Raw genomic sequence first — 21,010 nt, 5'->3', positions numbered from 1 at the left:
TTTTGATTATCATATAATATATCCTTCTCCAGATAGGATTGTTTTTGTCAAATCCTTTGGTTCTTTTATCCTTTTCAATGGTGACTTTTAGTTGATAATACTCCCACCAGGTTATTCCCTTCTGTTTCAGTTCTCTTAGGTCCTTTATTTTCGGATCACTACTTATTTCCTCTACTAAATCCTTGTATGTTAACCAATCGCTGTTCACATTTTTCCTATGAACCGTCATAGATTCCATCGGTGACAGCCACCATGGTGTTTTGGTCACTACTGATTTTTTACTCCTCTCCCATACTTCATATAATGCCCCTTGACTCAAGAAAACCACCATTTTATATTTCAATTTGGGGGAAATAAATACAGTAAATGGACAAAAGTACAAAGATTCACAAAATGTTTAGGGGTATGCGTACCCCCAGAAAAAAAGCACTGGATATACCAAAGGCAGCTGCACTTCCTTCAGTCTTCCAGTGGCCAATAACCATGGGAAGGAAGGGATATCACCCTTTGCTCATGATCACTTCCATCTTTCAGGGGACTTGGAACAAGTGGACAGTTCCCTCACCATCAAGAATGGCAACAAAAGTGATGAAAGAAGATACTTTTTCAGAATATAGAAAGGTTTTAAAGGCTTAAAATATAGTTACCCAACAGAACCACATCTGAGACTGCAAAGATGCCTGGCTCTCTGCTGAAGCCCCTGTCTGCCTCTGAGCCTTTGGGATAGGGTGGCCGTATCAACCTCCTTCCTCCTCACTTCTCTTTCCCCTAATTTTAAGTTCTAGCCTTTTTTCTGTCACTTTCACTTTCACTATTCTCTTCTCATAGCGAAAGCCTGGAATGCCCGTCTCATCAGTTGTAGGTCTCACTGAGCACAATAGTGTTTTCTCCAAAGTACAGCTGGGAGGGGCAGCCCCCTCAAATATTTTCTTGGGGGACTGAAGTCCCCACAGCCCCTAGGAGTTGGCTCCTATGCTTGGAAGTACTACTGAATTCAACAGTTCTTGCTCTCAGGTAAGTGCTTATGAGTCCTGTTCATAAGCCCCTGGTGACAAGTTTCCAGAAGCTGCAGTCAGCTAAGTAGAACTGGTTGTATAATACTTTATCATTCCCTGTTCTATACCTCTCTAAGTTTCTGAACTTCTACCTTACCTAAATCCATTAAGCATTTATCAGCAACAGTTAAGATAATAATTCAATCCAATAATTCCTTCCATAACTTAGGAGCTGTCAAATGTTACACACAAACAAACACAGACCATTCAGAACTTAAAATATTGAATTCTTTAGTTTCAAATGATATGAATGCAGGAAGAGAGTGGAGTGGGGATGGGAGAGAAATACAATCCAGTCTGCATTTAAAGGCAAACTTACCTAATTCTCACTTTCTGAAACAATATGTGAACTGAAGCACAGCTATCCTGCAAAATTCACACGTCTCACCATTTTACAATGCATTCCTCTGACCAAGCTATGTGTCCAAAAACTACATATAACAGGGTAGAATGTGCATAAGATTTAATATATTAGTGAAAATAACATACAAAATGTATTATATTAGGGAGCATCGCTTGGCAAAAATGTGAATTGCACACAAATGTGTTCCTTAGGAGGCATTCAGAGTAAAGTGCATTCAGAATAACAACAACAACCCACAATCTGATGTTGAAAAGTGGGTAACTAATTGTAAGATTGGGAAAGTGGGAACCTGAAATTTTCCCATCATTACACTGTCATCACCAAAGGTTGGCAGCAGCAGGATCACATCAGATATATTTATATGATCATATACGACCAGTGTAAAAAAACAGCTGGGGTAATAGACTCCATAGAACACAGAATGTTGCATGCAATATATAGACAGGCAAGTCGTGTAATATTTTCCATCTGTGCAACTGTCACTGAAGCCACATGAGCTCTTGTCTTGATTGTGGCATGTTTTACAGATGTCATTTCCTGTAAGTTATGCTTATATCTTTCCTATTTATATTAATATATTCTAGCGATGTCCTGTGAAATACCAATCTATGAGAAGAAGCCAAAAAGACAGAGGGACTCACTGTCCTGTTTATATGGTAAGTACACCTAGATTTAACAACAACAACAACAACAAATTTATTATTCACATGCTGCCCAGCTGACTGTGTTGCCCCAGCCGCTCTGGGTGGCTTGCAACAAATTAAAACACAGTAAGACATCAAACATTAAAAACTTCCCTAATCAGGGCTGCCTTCAGATGTCTTCTAAAAGTCAGAAAGGTGTTTATTTTCCTTGACATTTGATGGAAGGGCGTTCAACAGGGCAGACACAACTACTGAGCTTTAGGGTGAAGGCCACCTTTCCTCCTAATAGTGGATCTATTCCTTTAGCATATGAATGACAAAGAGATATTGATCAAGTGCATCTTTCACAAATAATGCATCTCCATGCTGGAAAAGATGCATCTGTTAGATTCCTGGCTGACATGCATGTGTTAAAGGAACCTTGTTCAGGGACAATGAGAAGTTAGTTGGTAGTATTTATTATTATTAATATTATTATTACTTAAAATTGTACCTCGCCCTTCATCTGAAGATCAGAGAGCGGTAATGCTACATGAAGAGAGAAGGCAAGGACTGGAAATGCAATGGGACTGGTAACAAGAAGCATAGGTGCCAACTCCCTGGGGCCTGTGTGCCCCAGCACCCGCAAAACTCCCCATGAAAGGGATGGGCACCCACAAATTTCATTTTTGAATTTGAATTTTTATTGGAATTTTATTTACAACATAACACAACCCCCCCACCCAATACACAAATCCACCCTCATTAAACATGAACATAACATACAGTGAGCATAACATACAACAATACAAACAACCAAAAAAAGACTTCCTTTATCCTGTATCTGGCCTCCTTAATTACTTCTTATAAACTGTTTCCTTTATGAATAATTATTAAGATTTTTCTAATTATAACTTAAATATCCACAAAGTCTCCTGAAGAAATTAATCGAAACAAGTCCAGGTATGTATTTTAGGGCACTGTTTTGTGAAGTATTCTCTGCATTTCCCCCATGCTTTTTGAAACTCTTGTCTAGTGTGATCTCTGATTGCCTCTGTTAATCTAGCCAGTTCAATATACTCTAACAGTTTATCTTGCCAATCCTTTTTTGTTGGCACAGTTTCTTTTTTCCAGTTTTTAGCAGTTAGGATCCTTGCTGCTCCTGTGACATAGAGGAATATTTTCTGATCTTCTCTTGCTATACCTGTGTCCGTTATCCATAGTAGAAAAGCTTCTGTATTTTTCATAAAGTTATACTTAAACATTTTTTTAAGCTTGTCATACACTGTGTTCCAGAAGCTTTTGATTTTTTTACAGGTACACGGGCGCCCACAAATTTCAGTGCCTGCTCAGGCAAGAAATCCTTGGCAGGGAGGTCAGTACACTAGAAGGAATCCTGTACTGCCCCTATTGCCCAACTTCCAGAACATGCACTCAGACAACTGGGTCTTCCCAATAGGACGCCCAGTGTAAACTAGTGACTTCCTAAAAATCATGGCAACACACACACACACACACACACACCGGCCCCCCTTATGACCTGGGTTGCTGTGTGTACAAGAAACCTGGTGGACAAGCAGGCACATTAACGGTATCCAGCCTGTTTAACAAATCCCAGAAGCACAAAAACAACACTGAAGTTCACTATCATGTATGTGTTTATTTCTGTATGTAATTTCTATCCTGCTCTTCCTTCAAAAGAGCCCAGGGTGGCAAACACCAAAGTAATAAAATAATACGATTTTTAAAATGTTTAAAAAAATATTTAAAGCAATGAAAACATTAACAGCCCTTTTATCTAACAGTTTATAATTTCAAAGATGGCAGGAAGGCACAGTATGTTTCAGACATCAAATGCATGGCTGAACAGGAACATTTTAAAATTCCTCCTGAAAATTAATAATGAGAGAGACAGATGCGTTTTACTGCGGGGAGAGCATCCCATAATTTTTAACTTGATTTTTTTTTATTTTTTGAAATTTAACAAAAAGAAGGAATAAGGGGGGGAGAGAAAGGGGAAGAATAAAATTAAATGAAAACTAGAAAGAAAAATAATACACAAATAATGCTAATAATGATAGTAATCCACAATCAGTGCATGGATCCTAAATTAAAGGAAAAACTTGATATAAGTCATCCAAATGTTCAAACAGGGGTCCAGATGAAATTGATGCTGATATGAAATATGTTTGAGTATAGCCAAACGTCATGGACTGATTGGCTGCAAAGGAATGGTGGCAGGAATCAGCTGGGGAACCCCCAAGGGAAGAAGGTTCAGAGTCCAGGGATTGGTGGTGGGACAATGTTGAGCGGTCACAGGGAGAAGAGGGAGAAGACTGGGAAGAGTCTGTAGAGCCCCAAGGTTACTTCCTCAGGAATCTGGGCAGATTACTGTCTTAAGTCACCGTGAGCACCAAGCTGTTCCTGTCAACGGTTTCCTTTCCCACCCCTTCTGTCAAATTTATATTGTAGGCAGATGTGATGGGTTCATCTAGAAAAGCTTTCTGAGCTAGAGCAAGAATCGATGTCTTAAAGACCTGCTGGAATTTCTCCCCAACGAAGATGTAGAGGATGGGTGTGAAACAAAAATTGAAACAGACTCCAGTGATGAAGATTGGCTTCAGTACATTTCCCACCATTCCAGATCCCTCAAGGAGCACTGAAGCCTGGTAGAGGTGATAAGGAAGCCAGGAGATGAAGAATGATGCCACAGAAGCCACAAGGATTCGGAAAGGTTTCTTAGTTCTCCTCACCAACCTTTTCTTCTTCATTTCCTGGCCTATACAATAAGAGCAGCCCATGATGATCAGGAAGGGAACCAGGAAGGCCAGGAGAAACCGAGTCACAAAGAAAGCAAAATGAACACGATACCTTAGGTCTTTCGTCTTCTCATCATCCCAGTCATTTGAAAAAGCATAGTTATTGTCACACACAAGCCTGCCATTCTCTACCTCTCGTGTTTCCCTGAAAGCTAAGTAAGGGGCACTCAGGGCTAAGGACACAAGCCAAACTCCTATGACCAGTCTGTGTGCTCGAGAGATTGTGCGGTTATGCTGGGACCAGATGGGGTGGCAGGTGAGGAGGTAGCGGTCCAGATTGACAATGGTGAGAAGAAAGACAGTGTTGAACATCCCCAGAGAACCCAACGAGTTCATGACCTTGCAGGTAACTGTGCCAAAGGCCCAGTGGAAACCAAGAAGAATGTAGGCAACATAGAATGGCATGTTCCCAGAGGTGATTAAGTAGGTGAGAATCAGGTGGAGGAACCAGAGGGTGTTCACTGATCTCTTCATCTTCACACCCAGCACCCAGAGAAAGAGCCCATTCACAGCTGTCCCCACCAGGAAAGACAATGAGATAAAGCAGGCGATGGTTAAGTTCATGGGCCTTATGGATACCAAGGAATGGTTGGCATTTGTTCGTACTGTTGATGCATTCTCCAAGATGAAGGCCACTGTGGTTGTTTCCATGAAGCCCTGGAGGAAGATAGAAAGCAGTAGACTGAGTTAATAGCAGAGGAAGGGAACAAGGCAACAAGAAGAAACATCTTTAATAGTTTTTTGTTGATATGGAAATTGAAAACATTATGCCCTAGGATTACAATGTTGGACATAACATGTAGACAGCTGGAAATTAAATTAACTAGTCAGGTGGGTAATTTTTTGGGGTGGAAACAGGCAGCCCACAAAAAGAGAAATATAACGACATTAGTCCTCTTGTGTTCCAACTCATTTTCTCCAACTGTTGCATAGCTTTTAAAAATTGAATCGAGAACCACAAGGTCTCCCAGGAGGAGCTAAAAACAGAAATGTTCATGATGACAAGCAATGTTACATTTGGAGGAATAGGGATAGGAGAAAAAAATTGATCGAGACCATCTTGGCTATGAGTTCTAGAAGACCTGCTGCCTGCTTTATCATAGAATCATATAGTTTTAAAGTTGGAATGGACTCCAAGGGTCATGTAGTCCAACCCTCTGAAATGCAAGGATATCAACTAAAGCACCCAAGACAAATGGCCATCCAACCTCTGCTTAAAAGCCTCCAGTGAAGAAGAGTTCACAACCTCCCAAGGGAGACCGATCCACAATCAAACAGCACTTGCTGTCATAAAGTTCTCCTGATGTTTAGTCGGAATCTCCTTTCTTTTAACTTGAAGCCATTGGTTTGGTTCCAACCTCCAGAACAGGAGAAAACAAGCTTGCTCCAGCTTCCATATGATGGCCCTTTAGATACTTGAAGATGGCTATCATCTTTCCTTTCTGTCTCCTCTTTTCCAAGCTAAACATACTCAGCTCTCTAAGTCATTCTCCGTAAGCGTTGGTTTCTAGACCCTTGATCATCTTGGTCACCCTCCTTTGTACACGTTCCAGCTTTTCAATTTCCTTCTTAAATTGTGATGCACAGAGCTGGACACAATACTCCAGATATGGTATGACCAAGGCAGAATAGAGTGATACTATTACTTCCCTTTATCTGGACGTTATAGTTCTGATCAAGGGGAAAAAATGCTTAAAATGTACATTAGGCAAAACTGTGTACAGAGATGAATTTATCAGGAGAAATTCACACTAAAATAATGATCAATTTTCATGAAGAATGTTTTTAAAAGTATTTGCAATAACAATTGCAAAGTGATGCAGAAATGTAAAGCATTAAGACTGGAAAAATAAGAAAATGAGATAAACAGAAACTGAAAGATTTCACCCGCCTTGGTTATTGCATGCCTTAAGTTTAAGAATGCGTGTTGTTACCCACAAGTGAGGGTGTTAGTATGTCAGTTTCATTTTTTCTCATTTTTGCAATCCTAAATTCAGTTCCCCACATTACCATATTAGTCTGCAACTCAAAAAAGAAAGAAAGCCTTTATGAAAAATCATCTTCATTTTATACAAATTTCACCTAACATACCAATTTTTGCATGCAGTTTCCCCTAATATACGAATTGTTGCAAACCATTGTTCCCCGTTATAATGTTTGTCATCTCCCTGATTCAGGCATTTGCATGCACATTTCACACTGGTCTGTGGATTTTTATTCACATTTCTTGGCTCCAGAACGGCATCACAAAATTCAGAGCAGTGGAAATTTCAAAGGATGGCTGAATTTCAGTTCACGTATCTTTTTGGAAAGTGCAAATTACTTTTGTTTGTTTTTTCTTTAAATGGGAAATGAATAAAATTTCTTCTCAATAATCTTTATTGGTTTAGATTAAAAGCATAAATACATAACAACGTTTAGTACAGAAACAGAAAAAAGAAAGAGAAGAAAGAAAAGGGACAAAGAGATATAAGACATTATATATTTCTTCTACATAAATACAGTAACATATTAACACTTAAATTCGTATAAATACAAACTCACAAAAAGAACAGAAAAGGTTTCTAGAAATGAACTAAAAAAGACTTCCAAATATTCTCATTTACTATATCTATTCTTTCCTTTGTACCGCACAGTCTCGTATTACGCTAGTTTATCTTCATATGTCCACACAGAATGTCATTTACAATTTTTATTTTACAAGAATCACTCTAATTCTGCCAAGAGATTCTTGTTCATACAATAGTTTTTAAAATATTCTTTAAATATTCTCCATTCCTTATAGACTCTCTGTTTCGGATGACTTCTTACTCTTCCTGTCATCTTTGCCAGCTGGAGGTATTCAATCATTAGGGCTTGCCACTCTGCTATTGTAGGGATTGTTTTGTTCTTCCAGTTTCTTGCCACTAATATTCTGGCTGCTGTTGTGGCATCCATGAACAATGGTCTCATGTTTTTTTCTTATTTCTATTGCCAATATGCCTAGAAGGAAGGCTTCTGGTCTCTTTTTGAAATGGAATTTAAATATTTTTTTAACTTCATCATAGATGTTATTCCAGAATTCTCGAATGACTACACAATTCCACCACATGCGCAAGGAAGACCCCATTTCTTTTTTAAATCTCCAGCAAATGGGTGATCTATTTTTATACATTTTTGCTAGTTTTGCTGGAGAATAAAATTTCTTCTCAATCTGTACCCATAAGCAAGACACAAAGGCTGCAACCCTTCCCTGTGTTTGTCTCCAGTACATGGTAGCCTATTCAAAGATACATTGGGTCCCTCAATGTGGACAGGTGTAGATAGAACAGCAGTAGATGAATTTCCAATTCTCTCCTCTCTATTTTTTATCTCCAAAGACCTCACTCGATTTTAGCTGGCTCTCAATTTTCCATGCTTCCTCCCCCACCCCACAACACATAATATCCTTGCTCAACAACAAATTACAGCAATGCAGTCTTTTGTCCACCACAACAGGCTGCGGATTCAGTACCCCAGATGTTGTGGAACTCCAACTCCCATCAGCCCCAGCCACCATGGCCAATGATCGAGGTGATGGGAGTTGTGATTCAGCCATACCTGGTGCTTGCATTGCCTGATGTAGCCTCTAAAACCCCAGACTGCTGAATCTCCAATCATCCAGAGCTCATCCAAGCAGTAGAACTTCCATGGCCCAGAATTTTGGCATTCTGATTCCCATCTTCCCCCACCTCAGGCTGAACTGGGGGCTATTGCTATCCAACTATCCCTTCTCCATTGTACCTAGCCTGAGAGCTCCACTCACTTGATACCTTTGATCTTCTTTTCTAGAAGTGGTTATCATCCGAACTGTCAGGACAAATCGGGGGGGGGGGGAGGGATGCTTAGAGAATACGGGGTATTTCAGTGTGGGTGCAAATTAAACCACTTCACGAAATAGATTTTCTGTAAAACCCACTTCCTGATTCTCATTTCCTTTTAGCAAATTATCCAGAATCTGTCATGCCTGCTCCACTTCCCTGAGTGATAGGTAAAGGTAAAGCGACCCCTGACTATTAGGTCCAGTTGTGGCCGACTCTGGGGTTGAGGCGCTCATCTCGCTTTATTGGCCCAGGGAGCCGGCATACAGCTTCCGGGTCATGTGGCCAGCATGACTAAGCCACTTCTGGCGAACCAGAGCAGTGCACAGAAACGCCTTTTACCTTCCTGCCGGAGTGGTACCTATTTATCTACTTGCACTTTGACGTGCTTTCGAACTGCTAGGTGGGCAGGAGCAGGGACCGAGCAACGGGAGCTCACTCCATCACGGGGATTTGAACCACCGACCTTCTGATCAGCAAGTCCTAGGCTCTGTGGTTTAACCCACAGCTCCACCCGTGTCCCTGAGTGATAAGAGATTGCATAAAAACACAACAATTCTTGTGAGGACTGGGGGGGGGGTGATGCTGGAAGAACTCTCTTCTGAGAGGTCCAATCACTTTGTCACCCCTGACATGGATCCTTGCCATCCCCTCTTTTCTCCAGCATGAGACCTTACCTGTCTACAGTGACGAATAGAGCCATAGCCAGTTGGCTTCTGACCAGCTCTTCTCTTCCTCCCACCTCCCCACAGCAAGTCCTTGAGGAACATCCCACTCACTTAGTGCCTTTGATCCTCTTGTCTAGAAAAGACTGTCCTCCAAGCGTTCTATGATTTGCTTCTGTTTTCCAGGCTCATGTGGATAACTATAAACAAATGCGAAGAATCAAAATTGGAGACAGAATTGTTAGAATCCAAAACTAAGAACTTGTCAAAAATGTATAACTTGCTGTTGAAATGGAATACACAGGATGAAACAGTTAAATCAGCTATGATCAAGTGGGCACAAGATATTGGTCATAACATTATGTTTGAGGACTGGGAACGGTTGTGGACCACTGGTATAAAATTTACAGCATGTAATGCCTTAAAAGAAAATATTATGAAAATGATTTATAGGTGGTACATGACCCCAGTCAAGCTCGCAAAAATTTACCACTTGCCTGATAATAAGTGTTGGAAATGTAAAGAGACTGAAGGTACATTCTTTCACCTTTGGTGGACATGCCCAAGGATTAAGGCTTTCTGGGAAATGATTTATAATGAAATGAAAAAGGTATTTAAATATACCTTTTTGAAGAAACCAGAGGCCTTTCTCCTGGGTATGGTCGGCCAATTGGTGTCAAAGAAGGACAGAACATTTTTTATGTATGCTACAACAGCAGCAAGAATACGCATCGCAAAGTATTGGAAGACAGAAGATCTACCCACCGTGGAAGAATGGCAGATGAAGGTAATAGATTATATGGGACTGGCAGAAATGACCGGCAGAATCCGAGACCAGGGAAAAGAGACGGCGGAAGAAGATTGGAAGAAATTTAAGGACTATCTTAAGAAACATTGTAAAATTATTGAATGTTAGAATGATGTTGATTTTGAAATTAAGGGGTTTTTAGCTGTAATGATTATGTAATTAAGAAAAGAAAGGTCAAAAACTATATAGAAATTAGGGGAAGGATTTGCTGAATTGAACTAATTAGAGATTGGAATACAGAGAGGGGAGGTATGAGGAGGTCGGGAAAGTAAGTTTTATGAATATAGGGGATTGAAATTATATTTGTTGTTGTATGTGTTTTGTATGTATTTTTGTTGTTTCTGTTTGTTCTTTTGTTTTTTCTATTTTATATAAATCCTTAAAACCTTAATAAATATCTTATAATATATATATATATATATATATATAAACAAATGCGAAGAAATAGAGTGTGATGTATTTTTAGTATAGGTTGAGGGTTGGGTGGTGGGAACGCAAGACCTGAACTTCCCATGAATTCTCCGTGCGAATAGACTCTTTGCAAACTGCACTTCCTTGTTTTCAGTTCCTTATAGCAGACTTCTAAAGATTTGCTACACATGCTTGAGGGCACCAGTCCCAAAATAGCTGCTATGGGGCGTAGGCACAAGCACACATAAATATACTGATGCTGTTGCTGTCTAATAACAACAGGGAGCATTCCTCAGTACCAGGAAAAATATACAAGGTGGTCAAAGCATGTGGTGGTGTAGTGGTTAGGAGCGGTGGATTTATAATCTGGTGAACCGGGTTCAATTCCCTCCTCCTTGGGCCAATCACACTTCTTTGAAGTCTTTCAGCCTCACTCACCTCACAGAGTGTTTGTTGTGGGGGAGGAAGGGAAAGGAGATTGTTAGCCACTTTGAGACTCCTTCGGGTACATAGCTGTCAAGCGTCCCTTATTTGGAGGGACAGTCCCTTATCCCAGCGCCATGTCCCGCTGCTGTCCCTTATTGATATATGTCCCTTAAATTTCCCGGGTTTCAAAGGAAGCAGCTCCTCTCCCTCCCTCCCTGCCGGCCAGGGAGGATGGAGGCTCCAACTGTATTGCTTGGCTGCCCGGCCCGCCCCCCTCCGGCCTCCTCTCACCAGCCTCAGCCCCTGGGAGCCCCTACCCGCCAAGACCTGTTCCAAGGGCTAACCATAGAGGGGGAAAGTGGAGGAAGGACCACAAGCACTTCTCCCATATATTTGTAGTGGTAGACTAGCACAGATGGTCTGATCTGCGGGTTTACTTCAGGCGCTATTCCCCTCCCCCCTTCCTCCCGCCCCGCCTGATGGAACTGAGAGCTGCAGATGGAGCACAAGAGAAAAATACAGAACTGCAGCAGCATCTTCGTAGCTTGGACTTCGTTTTGCGTGAAAAGTGGTTGCTGCTTGTAGTTATTTAATTGCAGTGTTTCATCAGCTGGTGTCTTGAGCAGCAACCTCTGGAAACGAAGGGCTAAAAACTGGCGCTGCTCTCCAAAATTATCTGGTCCCTTTTAACTTTGTATTTCAGCTGGTTGACTAAAATCCCTTATTTCAAATCTGTAAGTTGACAGCTATGTTTGGGTAGTGATAAAGCGGGATATCAAATCCGAACTCCTCCTCCTCCTCCTCTTCTTCTTCCTCTGAACTCACAGAGATCGCTTAGAAGTTAGCTGCACATTTTGTCTCATAACTTCCTTTCTAGGAAAGCTAAATACTTACATTACAAAAAAGAAAGAAAATGAATGCTCAGAGTGTGCAGCACCAGTGGTCTACACTGACTGCCAGTGTCTTAGACAAGGAGACAGTCCCAATCCTACTAGGAGGTGCTGAGGATAGAACCTTCTACCTGCAAAGCAGATGCTTGAACACTGAGCAACAGTCCTTCAATTTAGTCATGTACCCACAATCATGTCTCCCTCCCCCAAGTTTCCAAATTGTAAAAAACAAAACAAAAACCAGGAAATGGATAAGCACTGCCTTCACTTCTTTCTTCTTCTTTTTTGTATAAAACAATATTTTATTTAGAGTTCAACAATAACGGGGGGGGGGCACAATAACTATTACATCAATTCATTACAATTGACCAACTTTAACAATAAATAAACAATAGTTGAAGAATTACAAAACATCACTTTTAACTTACTCGAGTTTTCATATTTAAGTTTTATCTCTTTATTTCTTTTTAGCAGGTCGGAGAAGAAAAGGCCAAAGAAAGAGGTACAAAAAAGAGAAGAGAGAGAGAGAGAGAGAGAAGAAAACAAAATATAATAAACACATCTGACTTCCGATTAGACGCATTGTGTTATTATTTCTACTAATTTTTCACACACAGTTCCAAATTATTGTATTCCTTTCTTTGTTTTCCTCAGATACCAAAAAACATTATATTTGTAGCTTTACAAGGATCATTCCATTTCTGCCAGGAGATATTTATTATTATAATACTTTTCCAGATACTCTTTAACATTTTTCCATTCTTTCTAAACTGCCTTCACTTCTACCATGCTGCCTTGAGCCCAGAAGGGCGCAGAATATGATACATGAACTCCTTTGGGACCTTTCCCCCTTTGCAATCTTACGATTACAGTTCAAAAATAGTCATACTCAGAATAGACTCATTTAAATTAATGGGCATGATCGGAATAGACCTACTGAAGTTAATGGGCATGATTAAGTTCAATGAGTCTACTCTGAGTAAAACTTAGTTGGATGCCACGCAATGGATTTATTTTAAAATACGAAACAAACAAAAAATAGTTTTCTTAGCCAAGACAGGTTATAGTCACCAGATGTGATACTTACTCTCCCAGGGAGGTACTGAGTCCTTCTTTCAGGCTGATTCAGAGAAGATGAGCCAGAGGAGCAATTCTCTAAGCCTTTTTTATGATCTCAGACCACAATAACTAATTTCACACCTTTGGACATAAACACATTTTGTACTAAACTAAACCTTGTGTTTCACACCTGACTTTACCAATCTCTATAAATATCAACATGTCTTGAGCAGGGCATTCAATGTTCCCTGGTGATGGGTTCAAATTCTTCATTCTTCATATTAATGGGGGTTTTAATTGTATTTTGCTTATTTCCTTCCTTTTTTCAGATTTTGAGATCAGTAAATTAAATGTACTGAAGGCTGCAGCTTGCTATGTTGGTTCTGCATTTCCTCCCTCAGCAGCAGCACCTGCGTAAGAAATACCCGTTCATGTCTGTGGTGTGAAAACCACTTGTGATCTCTGCAGAAAAAAATCGTGCAAATTGCTATTCTAACTCCATGAAAACAGCTGCTCCTCTCTACTTGGACTACCTCCTAAATTCCCTTAAAGAATGGTCAGGGTGACTAACTTGTTTTGTGTCCCCACAGCAAAGATGGGGAAAAAACAAGGCCTTCCTCCCTGGTCTCAGGGCCTTGGGTCTGTGAACGAGACATGTCTGTTGTCACCTCACCTGTTCAGCATTTAGCATGACATGCACATTCCACCTATAGGGCACCCCAAACAACACACAAAGCAAATGCGGTGTAGGGTGGCAAACAGTGTTGTTACCCTGTAAAGCCACAAGAATCTCCCCCACAAGATCTAGCTCAGACTAGAAGACAGATTAAACCAAATGAAAATGCCACTCCAAACATAATAATCCCTACAACATGAGGGTGGCCATCTGTCATGGATGCTTTCACTGAGATTCCTGCATTGCAGGGGGTTGGACTAGATGACCCTTGGGGTCCCTTCCAGCTCTACAATTCTGTGATTCCATGAGGAAGGCAAAAATGAAGAGTCCCAAGCCAATCGGGGGCTATCCAAAATATTCCTACACAACCCCTTTAAAAGGTAAAGGTAAGGTAAAGGACCCCTGAGTTGAGTCCATTCGCAAACGACTCTGGGGTTGCGGCGCTCATCTTGCTCTATAGGCTGAGGGAGCCAGCGTTTGTCCACAGACAGCTTCCGGGTCATGACTAAGCCGCTTCTGGCGAACCAGAGCAGCGCACGGAAACACCATTTACCTTCCCGCTGGAGCTGTACCTATTTATCTACTTGCACTTTGACATGCTTTCGAACTGCTAGGTTGGCAGGAGCTGGGACCGAGCAATGGGAGCTCACCCCGTCATGGGGATTCAAACCGCCGACCTTCCAATCGGCAAGCCCAAGGCTCAGTGGTTTACACCACAGCACCACCGCATCCTAATAGAGCCCATACTGTTGAAGGATGGAGGGAGGGCACCAAAGGAAAAAGGGGGGAAAGGTTGGGGAGGAGCAGGCTTATAAACCAAGCCATCCCCATTGACAATTGGCCAAGGCTTTACCCATGCCACCCCTAGCTCCTCCCCAAGACAAACCACTTAAGTCATCTTTGGGGGGGGGATTTCAGATATGGCTAACTCATCCCTACCGTAGCGTGGAAGTAGAATTTCCTCCTCATCCTCTCTTGTGTTGTGATTGTTAAGCCTGTCGATTAGGACTGCCTTAAAAAATAATAATTGTATAGCACTGAAAAACTATACCTGCTTTATAAACTCTTGTTCTTAGCAATAATGAATGCAGGTGCTACAAAGTTTAACAATGAATGAATGTGCAGAGGAATGCAAAACTCTTAAGTATAGAGATTTGAGTTGCTGAAATTGGGATTGCTTAAATGCATTACTGTGCATTTAATTCTGAAATGTTCCCAAGTAACTCTTGTGTGTTTGGTTAACTTTAGTCACATGGGAGGTACCTTATTACATTCTCCATTTTGTTTTGTGTGTAAGTGACTTGTAATGGCTGCATCTCCAGGAACACCAAAGAAGAGACAGTGTTAGATAACTCTCTTTCGAAACGCAATAGAGCCAAGTGCTAATGTTTTTCTGTGAATTCCAGAAGTCCAGTCAGAAGTCTGCTGGGAGGAAAAAGCGGAAAGCTCTCATAAGGAACTACATCGGCTGTGATGAGGACCATCAGCTGTGGTGAGGACTGCAGGGCCTGCTCCCTTACAAAGTCTGTCTCTCCAGAGTGGTGCATGCTCTCCCGCTTGGACTACTGCAATGTGTTCTACATTGGGCTACCTTTGAAGGTGACCCGGAAACTACAACTAATCCAGAATGTGGCAGCTAGACTGGTGACTGGGGGCGCCCGCCGAGACTGCATAACACCGGTCTTGAAAGACCTACATTGGCTCCCAATACGTTTCCGAGCGCAATTCAAAGTGTTGGTGTTGACCTTTAAATCCCTAAACGGCCTCAGCCCAGTATACCTGAAGAAGCGTCTCCACCCCCATCGTTCTGCCCAGACGCTGAGGTTCAGCACCAAGGGCCTTCTGGCGGTTCCCTCACTGTGAGAAGTAAAGCTACAGGGAACCAGGCAGTGGTAGTGGTGCCCTCCCTGTGGAACACCCTCCCATCAGATGCTTTAATTTCAAGAAAAGAGTCAGTCCTGCACAGGATTGGGCTTCCTAGCTGCAAATTAGCTACTCTGCCAACAAAATCTACATATGTGTAAAGCAGGAATACCCCAGTGTAACAACTAGGGCTTGTTTACCTTTATTGAATAAATGGGAAAGCAAAGCACAGGCGTTTTCTGAGTCAACACCCACATCTTTAATCTACAGTCAACGTCTGTAACCTCAAGATGTCGCTGCTCTGCAGTGCCCTTCAGCCTTAGCCTGTATGGGCAATAGTGTGTATTGACAACCACATCTTTTATCGGCAGCCAACATGGTGCATCCAAGTTGTTGTTGCTGAGTTCCAGCTCCTTTCAGTCCTTCAGCCCAACAATATCTAGAGGGAGGGCACTTCACTGCTACTCCTAATCTATTGTAATTATTGAGGCGGGGGTATAACTGTTCATAGAAACGGCTGCTTTTCTCTCTATGGCAGCTTCTTCATGGAGATGCTAGATTATTCCATTGAACTGGCATCATCTGCATGCTGCTGCCATCATTCAGGTGGCTGGACTCTTCGCCAGCATTTGTATCCTCTATCGGCATGATGAAACCTTTCTTCAGCAAAACAACAGTGGATGTCCTGAAAACCTGCTTGAATTTCTCCCCAACGAAGAGATAGAGAATTGGGGTGAGGCAGATATTCAAACAGAGGCTAATGCTGAAAATGATCCGTAGGACTTCTACTGTTTTCGGGTCTTTATGAAACAGCGAGAGAGCATAATAGAGGTAGAACGGAAGCCTGAAGATGAAGAAGCATGCCACAGAAACCACAAGGACTTGGAAAGGCTTCCCAGCCTTCCTCGCCAGTTTTTTCTTCTTTATTTCCTGACACATCCAATGATAGCAGCCCACAATAATGAAGAAGGGGAACAAGAAGGTGAGCAGAAGCCGAACCACAAAGACTGCCAAATCAATTTTGTAGTGCAGAGCCTCTGCTTTGTCCTTATCCTCAATGATAAAGAAAGCAAAATTTTTCACACAAACCTCTTTTTTGTCACCTTGAATCACATAGGAAACCAGATAGGGAATGGACATGACCACGGAAAGGGTCCATACTCCTGCAAGCACTCTCCTTGCTCGGGGTTTTGTGCGGTTCTGTCGGGACCAGACCGGATGGCAGGTTATCAAGTAGCGGTCCAGGCTGATGATGGTTAGCAAAAAGACTGGGGTGAGCATACCTACAGCGATGCAGAAGTTGACCGCCCTGCACAAGAATGGGCCAAAGACCCAGCGGAAATTGAGGACATCCTGGACAACAAAAAAAGGCAGACAGGAACAAGAAACCAAGTAGGACAGAGTGAGGTGGAGGAACCAGATGGTATTCACTGTCCTCTTCATCTTCACACAAAGTAACCAGAAGATGTGCCCATTCATGGCTGCACCCACCAGGAAGGATACCAAGATGATGCTAGCAAGGCCCCAACACAGGGGAGGTTCATCTGTTGGGTCAGCTTGGCTGAGGTTCATTTCTGTTGGTCTGGCCATGTTGCCTTTTTCCATGAGATCCTGGAAGAAGATGGGGGAGAGAGGCAGATGAAGGGAAGAAGAAATGCAAGAAAGAAAAGAATATAAGATGCAAAGAGGCTGAGAACTTCTGGGGTGTCAGCGAAGCTCAGATGCTGACAGGGAGAGAACAGTTAGCAGTGGAAAGCAGAGAGGAGGGGGAGAGCAGCTGTAATCTGAGCTCTGAACAAAGGGGAGGGGGAAAACAGGACCAGAGGGACAGACAGCTGTGTGAGAGCTCCGATAGTGAGCCAGATGTTGGAATGCAGAAAACATTCTCTCCCAAATCTAGTAGGATCTCAGAAGTGGCTGAGACGCGTGAAAGATACTGGAAGAGAAGGTGGGGGCTTCCATGCTGGGGAAGGGGGAGGAGCTCAGTCTAGGCTCTGTCCTAGTTTGTTGTTTTAGCAATAAATCTGAAATAATTAACAGCCAGAGTTGTCTCACATTTGTGGGAGAGACCAAGCCATAACATGGAGATATCTGGAGAAACAATTGGTTCCACTGCACTTCTAAGCTAATGGACTTCACATTCTAAGCTCAAAATAAGATAGTAATTTTGATGCTCTTTAGAACCAACCAATAGTCTCAAGACACCTTAAACCAGAGGTGTGGGAATCTTTTCAGCCTCAGGACTGCATTCCCTCCTGGGCAACTTTCCAAGACCCATGTGAGTGGTGGCCAGGGCCAAAGGCACAAGTGCATGGAAAGACAGGTGCTAATTATACTTTTGTGCAGTAAGCACACACACTCACACGCCTTTCACTATGCTCCTTGCAGGCAGGCAAGAGGTCTTATATCCTGCCCTTCCATCCAAAGAAGACCAAAGGGTGGCAAAGTTCAAGGACACATTCCAGCCAGGCAAAAATACCTGAGGTGTGAAGTAGGACCAGTGAGGGGTGGCCTGGGGAGAGTTCCAAGGGCCTGATAGAGATGCCTGGAGGTCCACAAGGGGCCTGAAGAGCCCTGCTCCTACATATATAGGGGAGCTTTCCTAACAACTCTCAGCAACCTTAAGCAAACATTTCTCAGGATGCTTTGAGGGGAGCCATGGCTATTTAAAGCAGTATGATATTGCACTGGTCATGCTGGTTGGGCCTGATGGGGGGAGCCGGGATCTCACAACATCCCACAACATCTGGAGGGCCATGGGTTTCCCATCCCTGTAGCAAAGTTTCTCTCCCCCCCCAAGGGATGAAATCCTAGAATGCTAAATCACCTGCAATTCAGATCTCTAGCCAACAGACCCTCATATTACCTGCAACACTGATGTCCTCTCTTCCACTTTTCTGCATCTCAAGTTGGGAACAGAGTCTAGGAGAGCTGCCTGGAAGCAGATTTATTGCACCGCGGAAGCGTGCTGGACAGGCAGAAAAGTTCACACAAACACTCCACAAACTGTTCTATCTGCTGAGTATGCCTCACTCACCTGATGCATCAATCCGCTGTTCTAAAAAGGCTGGTTCTCAAAGCTTTCTGCTGTCCTGTTCTGCTTTCAAAGATGAAATGATAAAGGCATTGTAGGGTGCAATGTCTTTAAGTTGTGAAATATGAAGCACCGATTTATCTTAAAAATGAATTCTCTGTAACTACTAGCATTGCGTCATGCTTAGTTTCCTGAATGAACTCCTTCACTCCTCTGACTTCAAGGAACAGCCATGTGCTTTCTTCTGATAATATTCTTCGAAAACAGAGACACTGTCCACCCATTTGGATTGTGAGGGGAAACCCACCAACCACTGGGAGGTGAACTGCAAAGAGTGAACATAATGTGATTCTGCATGGATTGCAATATGGGGAAATTCTAGTTAGTGGAGGAAACATTATGATTGAGACACAATCTGCCCATCACTGAAATATGGAAGGCCAGATAGGAGGAGCACTGTGAATGGACAAGCCTGTAAATTGTGAGGAATGAAATTCCTCTCCATCTGGTGTGTTTTTCTGTTAAATTATATGAAAACTCCCTGCAGGCTTGGGCAAAATGGTTGATGAGTAGGGCTTCTTCGGAGTGCGCTGTCAAGTCTGCATCATCTGCAAACATCTCTTGGATAAGAACCCGCCACACTTTTCAACTTGAGATTCAACTACATTATGTTTAATTTCATTCATAACGGGGGCTGTAGAATGACACAACAATGAACATCATCAGACATGTCCCCATTCCCCCCTCCCTTTCTAGGCATTTGCACTTCATAGGTAAATAATAAATAAGTAAATGATCTAGCTCTGCCTACACTGACATTCCAGGCGTTCAGAGAGGGGTCCCTCCCAGCTCTACTTGGAGATGGTGGAAATTGAACTTGGTGCATTCTGCACTCAGAGCCTGTGCTCTTTCACTGGGTTATGGCTTTTACTGTGACTATCTGAATGCCACATTAAAGGAGAAGTGTGAGGACTCAGTGAATAGTTTGGTTATGGAACTCACTGTCAGGATCTCCGCTCGGCCAAGCTGATAAAGCTCATTTTTCCCCCCCGAGTCCTTCGGAATCGCCTCCCGACGTGTTTAATGACCTGAGCCTTTGATGAGGCTCTAAGGCACGTTCCATTCAGCAGAGTTTCCAGCACAGGTAGGAGACGAGAGGTTTGGGCTACATTGCAAAGAGTTTTATTATCCTAATTACGCAGACAAAAAACACATCCTCTCTCTATGAAAGCAGAGGGCAACTGAAACAAAGGAACAAAGGAACAAAGGAAACAGGAAACCAGTAACGTCACATCCATCTCTAGTCTCCCATGAGACTTCCAATAGCCTGGACTGTCTCTGGAATGTAAACAGAGTCCTGTGACTCCAAGCAGCTGCTCAGTGGCAAAACAGAAACTAACACTCACCCCCATAGAAGGCAGTACTGGCCGTCATACTTTAGATGACTATAAAACCAAATTAGACAAATCCATGGAGGAGAGGGCTACTAGCCATGATGGCTATCTTCTGCCTCCACAGTTGGATGCAGTAATGCATCTGGATCCCAGTATCTGGGAACCACAGCAGGATTGGATGTTCTTGTGCTCGAATCCTGCTTGCAGGTTTCCCACAGGCATCCATTTGCCCACTGTGAGAACAGGATGTGGGACTAGATGGGCCATCAGCCTGCTCCAGCAGGCCCATCTTATGTTCTTGTGACTCTCTGGTGGGCCCTGGAAGTATGTGTCAGCTGGAAACTGGGACTGGACGAGTCAAGAACCACCAACGGGCTTTACAAAGCTCTTTGCAGTTTTTGCTGTAAGCCTGCCACAGGCTAACATGGTGGCCTCTGCACAAGTTCTGTGGATTAAGATTGGGAAATACCATGGGGCTGTAAACATGCAGGATGGCCACCACCCAAAGGCAAGTGGTTTGTTGATGGAGATTAGGAAACAGGGGAGGAAGGGTGGGAGAAGTAAGTACTGATAGTGAAGAATCAGAGGTCCATCTGAAAAGATATATAAACAACAACTACACACAGTACTAATAATGGTTTTCTTCTAATATAAACCTAGATTGAATAAAAATACCTTAATATGGGCAGAGTGTACAGTGAAATGCTGATCATAACAAGTATACTTAATTGCTGGAAACTGAACTTCTATATTGTGATAATTTTTTATTGTGCCTGCTTGTTTTTAGCTCTGATTCCCCCTCCCTGTGGTATTTTCTTATTAATGTTATATGGAAACTGCTTTTTTATTTAAACACTATACAATTTTTGCCTGATTAATAAATAGTCATCCAACGATATGGCCCAGTAGGAGATCATAAGGAAAAAGGGTTGCATAAACTGTAGGAAACATATTGCTCTCTCTCTCTCTCTTGCTCTCTCTCGCTCTCTCTCTCTCTGTGTGTGTTATTTATTTGGTTTTTCAGATTAAATTTTTACAATCACATATCCAACATACAAATAAAAACAAGATTCCTAAGAATCTC

General features: G+C 42.4%; 2 protein-coding genes across 3 annotated transcripts; both read right to left on the bottom strand.

Moving 5' to 3' along the window:
- Window positions 1-4,203: 4,203 nt before the first annotated feature.
- Window positions 4,204-9,561, bottom strand: LOC128418464 (probable G-protein coupled receptor 33). 2 transcript variants are annotated; one of them, XM_053398166.1, is made up of 2 exons: window positions 8,646-8,684; window positions 4,204-5,518 (listed from the first exon to the last, which is right to left on the bottom strand). In XM_053398166.1, exons 1-2 carry the CDS (start codon window positions 8,682-8,684, stop codon window positions 4,439-4,441), a joined length of 1,119 nt encoding a protein of 372 aa, XP_053254141.1. In that variant the 3' UTR covers window positions 4,204-4,438. The 2 variants fall into 2 exon arrangements, 1 of the variants encoding a protein (XP_053254141.1); XR_008331706.1 differs by lacking the exon at window positions 8,646-8,684 and adding an exon at window positions 9,480-9,561 and having other exon boundaries at window positions 5,422-5,518.
- Window positions 9,562-15,698: 6,137 nt separating this feature from the next.
- On the bottom strand, window positions 15,699-17,270 carry LOC128418466 (probable G-protein coupled receptor 33). The gene has a single exon (XM_053398168.1). It carries the CDS (start codon window positions 17,101-17,103, stop codon window positions 16,042-16,044), a length of 1,062 nt encoding a protein of 353 aa, XP_053254143.1. The 5' UTR covers window positions 17,104-17,270; the 3' UTR covers window positions 15,699-16,041.
- Window positions 17,271-21,010: the final 3,740 nt, after the last annotated feature.

The sequence above is a fragment of the Podarcis raffonei genome, chromosome 8, assembly GCF_027172205.1.
Source record: "Podarcis raffonei isolate rPodRaf1 chromosome 8, rPodRaf1.pri, whole genome shotgun sequence".
Lineage (NCBI taxonomy): Eukaryota > Metazoa > Chordata > Lepidosauria > Squamata > Lacertidae > Podarcis > Podarcis raffonei.
Note: the sequence above shows the minus strand (reverse complement) of the source record. Positions and strands in the feature narration are given on the sequence as shown.

Bases quoted from the DNA above. Each gene is read 5' to 3' on its own strand.
- LOC128418464 (XM_053398166.1), bottom strand. From the start codon at position 8,684: ATGATAACCACTTCTAGAAAAGAAGATCAAAGGTATCAA. The intron at 5,519-8,645 runs GTGAGTGGAGCT...ATCTTCCTCCAG, and splicing joins AAGAAGATCAAAGGTATCAA to GGCTTCATGGAAACAACCAC.
- LOC128418466 (XM_053398168.1), bottom strand. From the start codon at position 17,103: ATGGAAAAAGGCAACATGGCCAGACCAACAGAAATGAACCTCAGCCAA.